At 37.6% G+C, this 14,748-nt stretch overlaps 1 protein-coding gene across 1 annotated transcript in view; it reads left to right on the top strand.

Annotated features, from left to right (window-relative positions):
* Positions 1-14,748, top strand: part of nme7 (NME/NM23 family member 7) — a 63,100-nt gene that overhangs the window by 27,446 nt on the left and 20,906 nt on the right. Inside the window, exons 4-7 of the mRNA NM_203572.1 lie at positions 127-237; positions 1,745-1,795; positions 6,810-7,017; positions 8,238-8,343. Coding sequence (NP_988903.1) covers positions 127-237; positions 1,745-1,795; positions 6,810-7,017; positions 8,238-8,343 — 476 coding nt within the window. The remainder of the gene's footprint in view (positions 1-126; positions 238-1,744; positions 1,796-6,809; positions 7,018-8,237; positions 8,344-14,748) is intronic.

Below are 14,748 nucleotides of genomic sequence, written 5' to 3'. Positions count from 1 at the left end.
GTGGCTAAAATTGCAGCTGATTACAGTAATAAATTCTCAAAAGCTTGCAGAAATAGAAAATGCTAATACATTGTTTTACCTAAAGCAAATGCATTCTAAAATATATTTATATTTTCTTTATTGCAGAACATTAGCTTTGATAAAACCAGATGCTGTAACAAAAATGGGTTCAATTATTGAAGCCATACTGGACTCAGGGTTTGTAATCTCAAAGGCTAAAATGGTTTTGCTCTTAAGGTAAATATTATGATAAAATTGATGCAGTTGTGCTGTAATTTCTTTGCATATTTTGAAATGAATATGTTGGAACTTTATAAATTATGGGTAATAAGTTAATAATTAGTTAAAGGGGTTGTTCACGGAACAAGTCGCCGGTGGAAAGGCCAGTGCATTGCTTCGGCTTTCCAGAGTCGCGTGAAGTTGCCTGCAGGAGGAAACTTTGTGCAACTTTGGAAGCCAAAGCAATGCGTAGGCCTCTCCAGCGGAGACTCCTGTTGTCGCTGGTGGAAAGGCATTTCGGAGCAGGTAGTCGCCACAGTAGCAGAGATCTATTGCGGGCGACTAACTCTGTGGGCCATCAGCCTTGAATTAACTTTTAATAGGATCTAGAGAGTGCTATTCCAAAACAGTTTACAATTGGTCTTCATTTTTTATTTGTGGGTTTTTAATTATTTAGCCTGTTGTTCAGCATCTTTCTTGAGTCAGAAGAGGAAGGCAAATAATTTAAAAACTATAAAAAAAAACCAAAAAACAAAGGCCGATTTAAACGTTGCTAAGAACAGTTCATTCTATAGCATACTAAAAGTTAACCTGAAGAATGAAGCACCCAGAGGGGACCAGATTTGGGTAAATTATGGAAGTCTTTTTCTAAAATGTCCATGTTTTCAAATCAGAAAGGTAGGTAGGACAGTTGTATCTGCCAGCCTATGTCCACCAATGGAGAAATACCTGAATCTGAGAACACTGCCTCCCTTTGACAGCACCACTGTAGATGTGTCCCATGACAAGAGGCGGCATGGAAAGTTTTAGTTAGAAACCAGTACATATTAAATTAGCCTCAGCTGGTAGTGAATGACAGCTATTGCCCTATTGTTTGTCTCATAAAGTTAAATTAGTATTTTTTTATCCACTTTCTTAAATCAGATCAGCCACAATGTTAAATACCAGTGTTTGTTTTTCCACCTTAATCAGCATTTATACCTCTCTTTGATGTGCTTTACTTTAATGGTGTCATTAAGCTCTAGTAAATTATATTAGCTTGCGGTTATTTCTCAGTGTGGTTCATATCAATTCTGCAAATCCACCCCCATTATATTAGCTGCCTAGAACTGGAAATGGGCTGAAAGAAACTGTCATAAGTTAAAGTACACAATACAGAGGGTAAGGCTGGACAAAGTGAATAAATTGTGTGTGTGTGTTTATACATATATATAAATAAAAATACCTCACACTGTCCGCACTCCCTTTAATTGTCCAAGATTCAAAGATAACGGCGTGGATAACGTACGTACGTACGTACGTACGTACGTACGTACGTACGTACGTACTTACATACACACAGTTTCTTTTCTTTACTTTGCTGATTTCACTTAAACTAGCTTAGATGTGTTATTTGGCCATGGGTGCCAAATCTTACTCATTCATCTGTATAGTGTATCCCCTAATGTAAAATATAAGACAAAATTTGCCAGGGGTAAAGAGGAAAAGAAATGCAGCTGTAACATCTCTTTATTCTTTTTTACAGAACTGAAGCAATGGACTTTTATAATGAACATCATTCAAAATCATTTTTTAGGTATGGTTTTAAAGTTGATCTACAGAAGGTAAAGTGGGATTAAAATTCAGTTGCGGTACACTGTGGACAATTTTGTCACCATATTTGACATATAAAGTCCCATTTACGACTGTGAGTGCAGTGTGCAATTTTTAGCTGCAATTTGCCATTTTTTTACCCACAACTTCAATGTCATTGTGGCTTGTCTTAAAGGAACAGTAACACCAAAAAATGAAAGTGTATAAAAGTAACTAAAATATAATGTGCTGCTGCCCTGCACTGGTAAAAGTTGTGTGTTTACTTCAGAAAGTCTACTATAATTTTATATAAATAAGGTGCTATATAGCCATGGGGGCAGCCATTCAAAGGAGAAAAGGCACAGGCACATAGCAGATAACAGATAAAACACTATTGTATTCTACAGAGCTTATCTGTTATCTGCTATGTAACCTGTGCCTTTCTCCTTTTTTCCAGCTTGAATGGCTGCCCCCGTGGCTACACAGCAGCTTATTATATAAATTATAGTAGTGTTACTGTAGCAAACACACCAGTTTTACCAGTGCAGGGCAACAGTACATTATATTTTTATTACTTTAAAGCTCTTTTATTTTTTAGTGTTACTGTTCCTTTAACCACAGTAGTATCTGATACAACAAAATTGAAGCAAGTGCAAAATTTCATTGTGGGGATTGCATTATTCAAATGGCATTACTGTGTCTTTTGCAAGTGTCTCTACATTTGTTGCACCTATTGACGCAGCCTGCTATGGGAACCTTGGAATAACTCAGGCTGTAGCTCAAGTTCCTTTTGTAAATATGCACACCTGTGAACAACCTGCTTATGGAAAAATATATATGCTTTGACATAGTTTTAGAGATTCTCTTTTATTATTAGGGAAGATTAAGGTATCCTAACTGGATGTTCATGTCCCTGTTTTGTTTGGATTTTTTTTATTTTGTTTACACCCCCTGGTGTTAGTCCACTTGCCTTTGCTCACTTAACCATGTGTCCTAGTGCCTATTTATAAGGCAATTATCATACAACCTGAGCATTCTCAAATTTGCAGTTTATCACATGCTTTCCCCTTCAACTGTACCCTTACACTTACTCTGGCCCACAGCTAATCCAACTTTGGCACACTATTTCAACTTGCTGCCTTTAAAGGGCATGTAAAACCCACACACAAAAATGTAATCAGTGAACAGCCTCTGAAATCTTTCAATACCTGCCACTCTGGTTGTCCAGAGGTTAATAGGAAGGCTGCAACATACCCTTAATCACTTAGATTTCCTTCTCCTCCTGAAACCCACTTGGGCCCCCTCCCATCAGGAATTTGCTTTGGCTATTGGCTTGTGGGCATGCTCAGTTGTTCTAAACTCAGATTACTAAACACATCCTTCAGACTAGCAGCCAGTGAAGAGATGGCATTGCTGGTTTCCATATAAACTCAGCTCTAGCTGTCTGCTTCTCTTTTTTTCTCCTAACCTCCTCTCCTGAGCTCAGCTGAATGCTGAATAAGGGTATGTGTGTGTATGCTGTTTGCAGATATAAATGTATCTGATTATGCATCAGAGGAAAAATGGCCACCGTGTGAAAGCTGCTATTTGCTTTAGGAAAATGTGATGGTGATGGAGGGGGATATATGCAGTACAAATAATGCCATTATGGTGGGGGTGACATGCCCAACTGATATACCTTGTAGGCAAATGTAGGCTTTACATGCCTTTAAAGATGCCTCCAGATCAGCCAAAAACAGTTGAGAAGGTCATGGACAGGCCCTCACTTGCTCCAATTGAGATTCATGCCTGTACTGCTACCAAAGAAGTTCTACTCACTAAACAACCTCTGTAATCCTAATTTCCACCCACCTTCTAATCCTTTACTGGCTTCATATAACACCACACCCACCACTAGTACCACAAATACAAAACAGATAACATTGGCCTCAGCATTCCATTACACAAGAAATTCTATATACCTACAGTATATCAGCACAGATATATCACTTTTCATTCATTTTCTGCTGATATATAATGTCAACACTCCTGAATTCAACCCCTATTCCAGTATTTTAAATCCTCATACACAAGTACTAATTTCTTTTATTCTCGGAAATCCTTTGTTGTTATTGTTTCCATCTTAACCTCTAGTTACCTTTTAGCCATTACTCAATTTTGCCTACAACATTGTGTACATTGCCAGGTCCAAATGTTAGGCAATGAGAAGGCATTTTTGGGAGATTTGTTGTCCGCAGTTGCAAAGATTTACTGCAGGCGACAAAACTTCTTATCTGCCAGGGTGCTTATGGGGAAAGAAACACAAAGAAACAACACATTTGGAGAGAAGGAAAAGTCAGTCTACATAATAAGGTTTCTTCCCACAGTGACTTTGACAGTGGGAGGAAGTTGCTGTAAGAGATCCTACTCAATGGTGATGTGATGCTTTTCGTAAGCAAAGATTTTTTAATGTTTTTGGTTTTTTTTTTTAAATAAACACAAAGACAGAAGAAGCCAAAATTCAAGTTGCCTTGGGTTAAACATATGTAAATATTATGTCTTCAATGTTAAAGCCAGTGCCTCACAGGGCAGATCCCACCCCTGCATTTAAAGAAGCTTATTGATGGGCCTGCACCTGGAGCCATTGTGCCTGGGTACAGTACACAGTGCAGACACAACCATAAGCTTTATTGAGTGCAAGGGAGGATTCTCAGCCTGCGTTTATCCACAGGCCAAGAATCCGCCCCATGTGGCATTGGCCTAAAAACAGAGAAGGTGGTTTCTGGAATGTACAAAATCTCTTCTGCATGGGCAACCAAACACCCCAAACTACCTTTTTATTAAAGACTATATAAATGTCTGCCTGCTTCTTGTCAGTCTATTCTCATAATCACTGAAAAAACCCAATCTGTGATTGCCTTAACAATTACTTGGAAAAAAAATTATAAAGGAAATAATCTACAATTTCGCAGCGAGGATAGCTGCATATGTTAACTATATAGGGTATAGTATGCTAAAAGCAAATATTAGTTTTAATGTTCTTTCAGCAAAGTAAATATCTGTATATCAAATAATCTAGAGTAACATAGTTTGTTTAACATGATAAACATAATCAAATATGGCCAGCTTGGATTTTTTTTATCTAGGATAAAGAACTAAAAATACACATATACACACATGTGCACACTTTTTTTTTTTTTTTTTTTTTTTTTTTTTTTTTTTTTTTTTTTAACCTTAAAAGCTGTCTGGGCTAGATTCTTGTTAGGAAGCTGGAATGGTTTAACTTAGTGCTGTGACATTTTAGTTGTTATATTAATCTGTTAAAGCTATTTGGGTGTGTCAGATACTAATTGGGTAAATCTCTTATCTGCTGGCTTAATCACAATTTTGTTGTTGCACTCCAAGTCCTTAAAGACAAAGGGGCCTATTTACTATACTGTGTAAAATTATTTACACCAGAAATTATTGAAAAGTGGTTTATTATTGTATGGTATAATATTTAAAGAGATCCTGATACCAGAAATGAAACCTTTTTTACATCTATCATAACATTGTCTTTGCATGCTATTTATAATTTTGCCATAAAAGTATTTGTCCGATGCTTTTACATTACCTCTCTGATCCCTCATGTTCCCCTATAAGGGGGCTGCCATATTTGTGCAGCAGGAGGCCGTTAGCATTAGAAGCTATAACTGACAGGTTGAGAAAGGACAGTCAGGTTGGCAAAACAGTCAGGTTTAGGAATTTCAAGTAACAATTACTTACAAAAACAGCCCTATTAGCAAGAAACGATCAACATGATCTATAGGTAACTTTTCATGTAGGTTCATAATTTAAAAAGTAGATACTATGGGAAATTGTATTTGGAGCTTTCTAGATAATGGGTTACTGGATAAAAGATCCCATGACCTGGACAATATTTTTTAGCACCACAAACACACCTCCATATACTGACTGTTATTTGCACTCTCAAACTAACTAGTGTGTAACTAGTACAGGTATAGAACCCGTTATCCAGAATGCTTGGGGCCGAGGGTATTCCGGATAAGGGGTCTTTCCGTAATTTGGAGCTCCATACCTTAAGTCTACTAAAAAATCAATAAAACATTAATTAAACCCAATAAGATTGTTTTGCCTCCAATAAGGATTATTTATATCTTAGTTGGGATCAATTACAAGGTACTGTTTTATTACTACAGAGAAAAAGGAAATCGGTTTTAAAATTCTGAATTATTTGATTAAAATGTAGTCTATGGGAGATGGGCTTTCCATAATTCGGAGCTCTCTGGATAAGGGGTTTCCGGATAAGGGATCCCATACCTGTACAAGCAATGTACAGAAAGACTGGGATAACCAGGGTAACTTTACACAGAGATAAAAAATGATAAACAGGTATTTAGTTATTTTTAAAATCCTTTTTTGGGCTAACTATTCTCCTTCTCCTTATGCTTTTTCTTGTCATTTACGGAAGAAAACATATCAATTTCTGGCAAATTTTAAATATTAAAGTTATATATAAAAGTTATAGAAAAATATAAAGTTATGTAATGATGTGATGACTTTAGTGTCTCATTCCCTTTCTACTCCCAAACCCCTTTAGTCAAGTATTAAAATACCATTTGGGGTCATGGCCTGATGGTTACAGGTAGTGATGAGCTAAGTTTTTTACCACAAATGGATTTGCAGGGAAATTCCGCATTTTGCCATTGGCAATTTTTTTTTTTGCCAAATGGCAGCAAAATATTGCAGTCGTATAAAAAAAAAAGTTGCAGTTGCGGAAAAAAGGTTGCGTTTTGCGAAATTTAAGGGTAAGTTTCGCTAATTTTTCATCTGGACAGATTAGCTCATCACTAGTTACAGGTACATAGAAACACCCCAAAATGTCCTACATTTGTTCATATTCTATAGAAATTAGAGATCCCATAAAATTATCTTTAGAAAAAGCATTGTTCTGTGCTGTTAAGCAAAATGTGAAATGTTATACTTTCAATACACCTTTTGATTTTATGTCCAAGTAAACCATTTCATATGTTTTTCAGTGATCTTATTAGTTTTATGACAAGTGGGCCCATTGTAGCAATGGAGGTAGTTGGAGATGAAGCTGTCTCTTCATGGAGAAAATTATTAGGACCAACAAATTCCAGCATTGCAAGGAGTGAACTTCCTCAGAGCATAAGAGCAAGGTTTGGAACTGATGGCACCAAGAATGCAGCTCATGGTTCAGATTCCATTGCTTCAGCTGCTCGTGTAAGTATAGAAGATCTATACTTTCTAGTAAAAATGGAAATGTTTTGTCAGTCCTGATTTCTTTAGTCAACTCTATATTATATGAATTTTAGTAAGTAATATAGCTGTTTCTGAAAAGAGTAAGTGAAGGAATACATTACCTTCTAATTAATTTATTTAATAGCAGGTCAAAAATAAAATGCAAATAATCATACTGAAACATACTGTGATCTTATTCTTATCAGCCAGGCATAATTTGAATACAGTGGAGTGCAGCCAGACCTGGGGGACCTGTGCCCCTTAGTGCTCAAGCACTTCTTTCCTGGGTAGAATAAATAACTCCTTTAGTGTCTATGCAGTAAGTATAGTATGATAAGAAAACATTTGTCTAAGATCATCGGGTTTCTCTGTCAAAATCAATAGACTATTGATGTTCCTCTACTTTTTAGTCAGCTGGCTGGTTATTTAAAAGAACTGTGTTTAACTCCCTAATACTGCACACATTCTTTAAAAGCTTATTTCTTTCTGCCTGACCTCAGCACTGATTGGCCCTGTTAAAACATATCTGCATAAATCCTTGGCAATCGTTTTGAAGTCCCTTTTTGGTATTTTCAATTAAATCTGCTAACTCATTGTAAATCAAATGAATCACAACCCCAGACAGAATATAGCAAGTAAGAACTTACTGGAACTGACCTAATTTTAGTGCTGGTTCACTCTGGGAACATGGAAAACTGGGTTTTAATACAGATTATGCAGATTGAGTCTGATCTGTTGGAGGGTTTAATATTGTTATAGAATGCTTGTGGTTTATAAACAATAGAGTTTTGTTTTCATCTTTTCACGTAGCCTAACTTGAATGAGAGTTCTGGCACACCATCTCAGACAAAAAAACTGGTATGGTAACCTGGCACAAACTAGATGTTTTGTACCTAGCTTTAGAATTTGCACAGCCTTTTTATTTCTCTGCATGGCTTATCTGTGTTGTAGTTCCATATACTAGCAAGGATATATATATATACAGATATTTGGCCATGGATAGACTCGCTTTTACATTTGTAGCTATTGCTTCTGGAACTCCTAATATCACTAGTAGATTGATACTGTGAGTTTAACTGTACTGCAGCTCTTGCTGTCCCTTTGCCAAGTTTTTATTTTACAAATGTTTTTTTTCTTGTAACAGGAATGCTAGCCTTCAAATTCTTAACAAAAGTTAATTTTTTTTTGTTAAATGTTACTAGGAATTGGAATTTTTCTTTCCATCAAGTGGAGGACGTGCTCCAAAAAATACTGCAAAGTTTACAGACTGTACTTGCTGTATTATTAAGCCCCATGCCATTTCTGAAGGTGAGTATAACACTATGCTATTGTTTACATATCAAAGGATGACACAAAACAGTGAAAATTTCACAGCAGGATATGTAAAAGGAATATCAAAGTTGTAGGAACAGACATAGGCACATCCGCAGGACTTTCCTTTCCTTTGAAAAAGTGCATGTATTGTGCCTTTTTTTTTTTGGAAAATGGCACAATAAACGCACTTCTGCAAGGTATGTCCTGCTGTTGAGCCTATCTCTGTTCCTACAACTTTGATATTCAGCATTTCCCCTTTTTGGTGGTTAGGGAAAGGAACTACACTTTTGGCTCTCAAGGTGGCTGTAAGTAAGGCTGGAGATATTTTGGTTCATTTGATGTTAACCCTTTCACTGCCAGCCGTTTTGAACAAAGTGGAACTTCTACTGCCAGACAGTTTTTGAACATTTTGCACTGTTTCACTTTAGGGGCCTTTCCTTGGGGGAACTTTTAGTTTACCCAGGAAAACAATATATTGTTTTTTTCAGGACAACCTAAGCTTTTAAAATATGGTAGAATTTTTGTGTAATTCCAATTTTGTAACAAGATATAGGCTTCTAAATGTCTAAAAAATGAAAAAAAATTATATTTTCCATAATATAAACACACATACCAGAAACAAAAATTATTTTATGCATGAAAATACACCTGATTTGGAAAGTCCCATGTCTCCTGAACGTGCCAATACCAAATATATATAGTTTTATGGAGATTTCTCACATGTATAGGTCAAAAACTCCCAGCAGTACACTACCAAATTTCCAAAGCACTGCTCCAGAAAGCTGCACACTTTAGATTTTAAGGCCAAAAATTCCGCTAACAGAAAGTTTATCCCAGAAAATTTTACATTTTTAGAAAGAAGAGATTCTGGGGAATCCAGAATAGGCACAACTGTCTGTCTACTCCAAACTATCAAGTCTCAATACTTTCCTAAAATTATTGGTTTTTATCAAAATTTGTGAAATTTTTTTAAAATCGCTTCAAAGCTTCCAGTCTATAGTATCTTAACTCCTAAAGGTCATAAAGTAACCAAATAAAACACCCTAAATATGAATGCCAGGGGTCCACTGAACAGTTTGATGCCCAATATGTATAGGTTTAGCCAAGTATGTGGCATGTAGGGGCCCCAATGTGAACATACACCCACATGTACTGTCATTTCTGTCATTTCAGCTTCTGCAAAATCAACATTTACATCATTACATGTGGGATAATGCTAGTAAAAAGTACATTCACCCCAGAAAGCCATATATTTTTGGAAAGTACACATTCCCCCGAATCTAAAATGGGTACCCATGTCTTTCTACTCCACAGTACCAAGCCATAAAGCTTTCCTAAGTTTGACGATTTTTATGGCATTTCCAAAAATCACCTCAAAACTTCCACTATGCAGCATCTTATTTTCTACAGGTCATTAGGTACCAAGACAAAACACCCTAAATATGAACCCCAGAGATCTACTGAACAGTTTGATGCCCAATAGGTATAGGTTTACCTAAGTATGTGGCATGTAGGGTCCCCAATGTGAACATGTACCCATATGTACTGTCATTTCTGTCATTTCAGCTTCTGCAAAATCAACATTTACATCATTACATGTGGGATAAAGCTAGTAAAAAGTACATTCACCCCAGAAAGTCATATATTTTTGGAAAGTACACATTCACCCGAATCTAAAATGGGTACCCATGTCTTTCTACTCCACAGTACCAAGCCATAAAGCTTTCCTAAGTTTGACGATTTTTATGGCATTTCCAAAAATCACCTCAAAACTTCCACTATGCAGCATCTTATTTTCTTCAGGTCATTAGGTACCAAGACAAAACACCCTAAATATGAACCCCAGAGGTCTACTGAACAGTTTGATGCCCAATATGTATAGGTTTACCTAAGTATGTGGCATGTAGGGGCCCCAATGTGAACATATACCCATATGTACTGTCATTTCTGTCATTTCAGCTTCTGCAAAATCAACATTTACATCATTACATGTGGGATAAAGCTAGTAAAAAGTACATTCACCCCAGAAAGCCATATATTTTTGGAAAGTACACATTCCCCCGAATCTAAAATGGGTACCCATGTCTTTCTACTCCAAAGTACCAAGCCGCAAAGCTTTCCTAAAATTGGCAATTTTGATAACATTTCCAAAAATCCACTCAAAGCTTCCAGTTTCCAGAATCTTATCTCTCACATAGCATTAGGTACCAAGATAAAACACCCTAAATATGAACGCCAGGGGCCCACTGAACAGTTTGATGCCCAATATGTATAGGTTTACCTAAGTATGTGGCATGTAGGGGCCACAATGAGAACATACCCCCATATGAACTATCATTTCTGTCATTTCAGCTTCTGCAAAATCAATACATTTACATCATTATATGTGGGATAATGCTAGTAAAAAGTACATTCACCACAGAAAGTCATATATTTCTGGAAAGTACACATCCCCCCGAATCTAAAATGGGTACCCATGTCTTTCTACTCCAAAGTACCAAGCCATAAAGCTTTCCTAAGTTTGATGATTTTTATGGCATTTCCAAAAATCACCTCAAAACTTCCACTATACAGCATCTTATTTTCTACAGGTCATTAGGTACCAAGATAAAACACCCTAAATATGAACCCCAGAGGTCTACTGAACAGTTTGATGCCCACTGTACATAGGTTTATCAAAGCACATGGCACTTAGAGACCCCCAAATATACCTTGTGCACACAAATTTCATGGCTTATCTTTACCTAATTCATAAACACATGACAGTTTTATGAGGGGTAGAAGCTGCAGAAATGTTGGGTGACCCCTAAAATCCCTATATTTTTGGAAAGTACACATTCTGACAAATCCAACAAGGGTAAAGAGTCCTTTCTACACCAAAGTACCAATCTGCAAAGCTTTCCTAAAGCTAGCGGTTTTTATGACATTTCAGAAAATCACATAAAAATATTGCAGTTTGCCGCATTTATCTCACACAATTTCTTGCATACAATGGCAAATCACCCCAAATAGGAACACCAGAGGCCTACTGAACAGTTTGATGCCCAATATGCATAGATATACCAAAGTCTGTGGTGTGTACTGAACCCAAAATGAAAATAGCGCATATGGATTTCTCGCCAACTTAGCTTTTGCACACAGAGCCCCCTGACAGCGTATTATGTACCGTAACCCCCCTAACTATACAGAGACCCCCAGAAAACCATATATTTTTGGAAAGTACACATTCTGACAAATCCAACAAGGGTAAAGAGTCCTTTCTACACCAAAGTACCCATCTGCAAAGCTTTCCTAAAGTTAGTGGTTTTTATGACATTTGAGAAAATCGCATAAAAATGTTGCAGTTTGCCGCATTTATCTCACACAATTTCTTGCGTACAAAGGCAGCTCACCCCAAATAGGAACACCAGAGGCCTACTGAACAGATTGATGCCCAATATGCATAGATATACCAAAGTCTGCGGTATGTACTGACCCCAAATTGAAAATAGCGCATAAGGATTTCTCGCCTGCCAGCTCAGCTTTTGCACACAGAGCCCCCTGACAGCCTATTATATGCAGTAAGACCGCCAAACTACACAGGGACCCCCAGAAAACCATATATTTTTGGAAAGTACACATTCTGACAAATCCAACAAGGGTAAAGAGTCCTTTCTACACCAAAGTACCCATCTGCAAAGCTTTCCTAAAGTTAGTGGTTTTTATGACATTTGAGAAAATCGCATAAAAATGTTGCAGTTTGCCGCATTTATCTCGCACAATTTCTTGCGTACAAAGGCAGCTCACCCCAAATAGGAACACCAGAGGCCTACTGAACAGTTTGATGCCCAATATGCATAGATATACCAAAGTCTGCGGTATGTACTGACCCTAAAATGAAAATAGCGCATAAGGATTTCTCGCCTGCCAGCTCAGCTTTTGCACACAGAGCCCCCTGACAGCCTATTATATGCAGTAAGACCCCCAAACTACACAAGGACCCCAAGAAAACCATATATTTTTGGAAAGTACACATTCTGACAAATCCAACAAGGGTAAAGAGTCCTTTCTACACCAAAGTACCCATCTGCAAAGCTTTCCTAAAGTTAGTGGTTTTTATGACTATTGAGAAAATCGCATAAAAATGTTGCAGTTTGCCGCATTTATCTCACACAATTTCTTGCGTACAAAGGCAGCTCACCCCAAATAGGAACACCAGAGGCCTACTGAACAGATTGATGCCCAATATGCATAGATATACCAAAGTCTGCGGTATGTACTGACCCCAAAATGAAAATAGCGCATAAGGATTTCTCGCCTGCCAGCTCAGCTTTTGCACACAGAGCCCCCTGACAGCCTATTATATGCAGTAAGACCCCCAAACTACACAGGGACCCCCAGAAAACCATATATTTTTAGAAAGTACACATTCTGACAAATCCAACAAGGGTAAAGAGTCCTTTCTACACCAAAGTACCCATCTGCAAAGCTTTCCTAAAGTTAGTGGTTTTTATGACATTTGAGAAAATCACATAAAAATGTTGCAGTTTGCCGCATTTATCTCACACAATTTCTTGCGTACAAAGGCAGCTCACCCCAAATAGGAACACCAGAGGCCTACTGAACAGTTTGATGCCCAATATGCATAGATATACCAAAGTCTGCGGTATGTACTGACCCCAAAATGAAAATAGCGCATAAGGATTTCTCGCCTGCCAGCTCAGCTTTTGCACACAGAGCCCCCTGACGGCCTATTATATGTAGTAAGACCCCCAAACTACACAGGGACCCCCAGAAAACCATATATTTTTGGAAAGTACACATTCTGATGAATTCAAAATAGGTAAAGTTATTTTTGTACACCAAAGTTACACATGGCAATGCTACGCTAAAACAGATCAGGAATACTAATATAGGGATAAAAATGTGCAAATCAATGAAACAACAAAATAAGTCACACAACAGCATAATTAGTGGTCAGAATATCTGATCAAATAGTCACGCTGTCAAAATAAACAGTTTTGGGGGGAAATAAAAAAAAAAAAGAAGTAAAATTAAAAAAAAATTAAAAAAAATTTAAGAAGTTTTGTGAGTTTGTGTATACATGTGCACATGTAAAAGTTGTGTGACAGTGTGTATATGAGTGTATATGAGTGTATATAAGTGTATATGAGTGTATAGTGGAAAAAAAAAACCTGTGCTAAATTGTGTTGTATGTGTGTATAAATGTATATAAATGTATATAAATGTGTGTAAGTGTGTGTAAAAGTGTGTATAACTAAAAATAAAGTCACACTTACCTGTCTGAAGATCAGATCGGTTCCCTGCTTCTCCTTCCTGCAGTCGCCGAGGAAGTAGGTGGGAGGCAGCTCTGGGGGGGGGGAAGCATGAAGCTGTACAAGCATCTGCTGCTTGTAGGATGGTCCTGCGATAATGGCATCGCAGGACTATCCCCCCCCAACCCCCTCGGCTCGTTGCCGAAGGGGTTGGAGGCACATCTGTCTCTCTGCACCGGCGGCTTTTGCCGCCGATGCAGAGAGAACCGATCAGGAAGAAAAAACGTAGGTACTATGTCGTTAGCAGGAAACTGCTTTTTTTAAAACGACGTAGTACCTACGGTCTTGGCAGGGAAAGGGTTAAAGGAATACACTTATATTTACTATGACAAATAGTCCTTTTATATAATAACAACTTGATAAGCCTATTGTATTTTGGTTCACCACCTCCATATATAGAACAAACTTATTTAGCACACAGTCTCTAAAATGAAGAATTATTTAAAAATACTGCTTTTCTTTTATAATAGGTGGTATAAAGAATGTTTTTTTATTATATGCTGCAAAGCTGCACTCCTGATGGAATCCTAGCTGTTTTGTAACACATTTATCACATTATGTACTGTTTATATCAATAAGTCAGTTTCTCAGAATGTGTTTGACTACTTTGAGGATTAAAACTCCATTCTGTGCTATGGGGTTTTACAGCTCAGTGGTGCCCTTCTGAATTTAACTTTCATTACATTTTAACTATCTTTTTGCAAGGCTTAACGTTCAGAAAATTCTCTTTTCTGCAAGGTAACAAATCGTTAAAGTATTAAAAATACTTATTATATGCAAAACAGTTGTGTGAACTGTCAGTATAGTTCATAGAACTGCCAGGTTCTGCCAGGTTCACCCCCCACAGGCAGAATAGGTTAGGCAGAGTTTGGCACACACAGGCAGCATAGGGCAGGCAGAGTAAGGCACACACAGGCAGCACAGGGCAGGCAAAATATGGCACACAGGCAGTACTCTGCCTGCCCTATGTTGCCTGTGTGCCATACTCTATCTGCCCTACCCTGTCTTTGTGTCCAGTACTCTGCCGGCACTATGCTGCCGTGTGTGCTTTATTCTGCCTGCCCCATGCTGCCTGTGTGTGTCA

The sequence above is a fragment of the Xenopus tropicalis genome, chromosome 2 (assembly GCF_000004195.4).
Source record: "Xenopus tropicalis strain Nigerian chromosome 2, UCB_Xtro_10.0, whole genome shotgun sequence".
NCBI classification, from domain to species: domain Eukaryota; kingdom Metazoa; phylum Chordata; class Amphibia; order Anura; family Pipidae; genus Xenopus; species Xenopus tropicalis.
The sequence above is the reverse complement of the archived record's forward strand: the minus strand, read 5'-3'. Positions and strand labels throughout refer to the sequence as shown.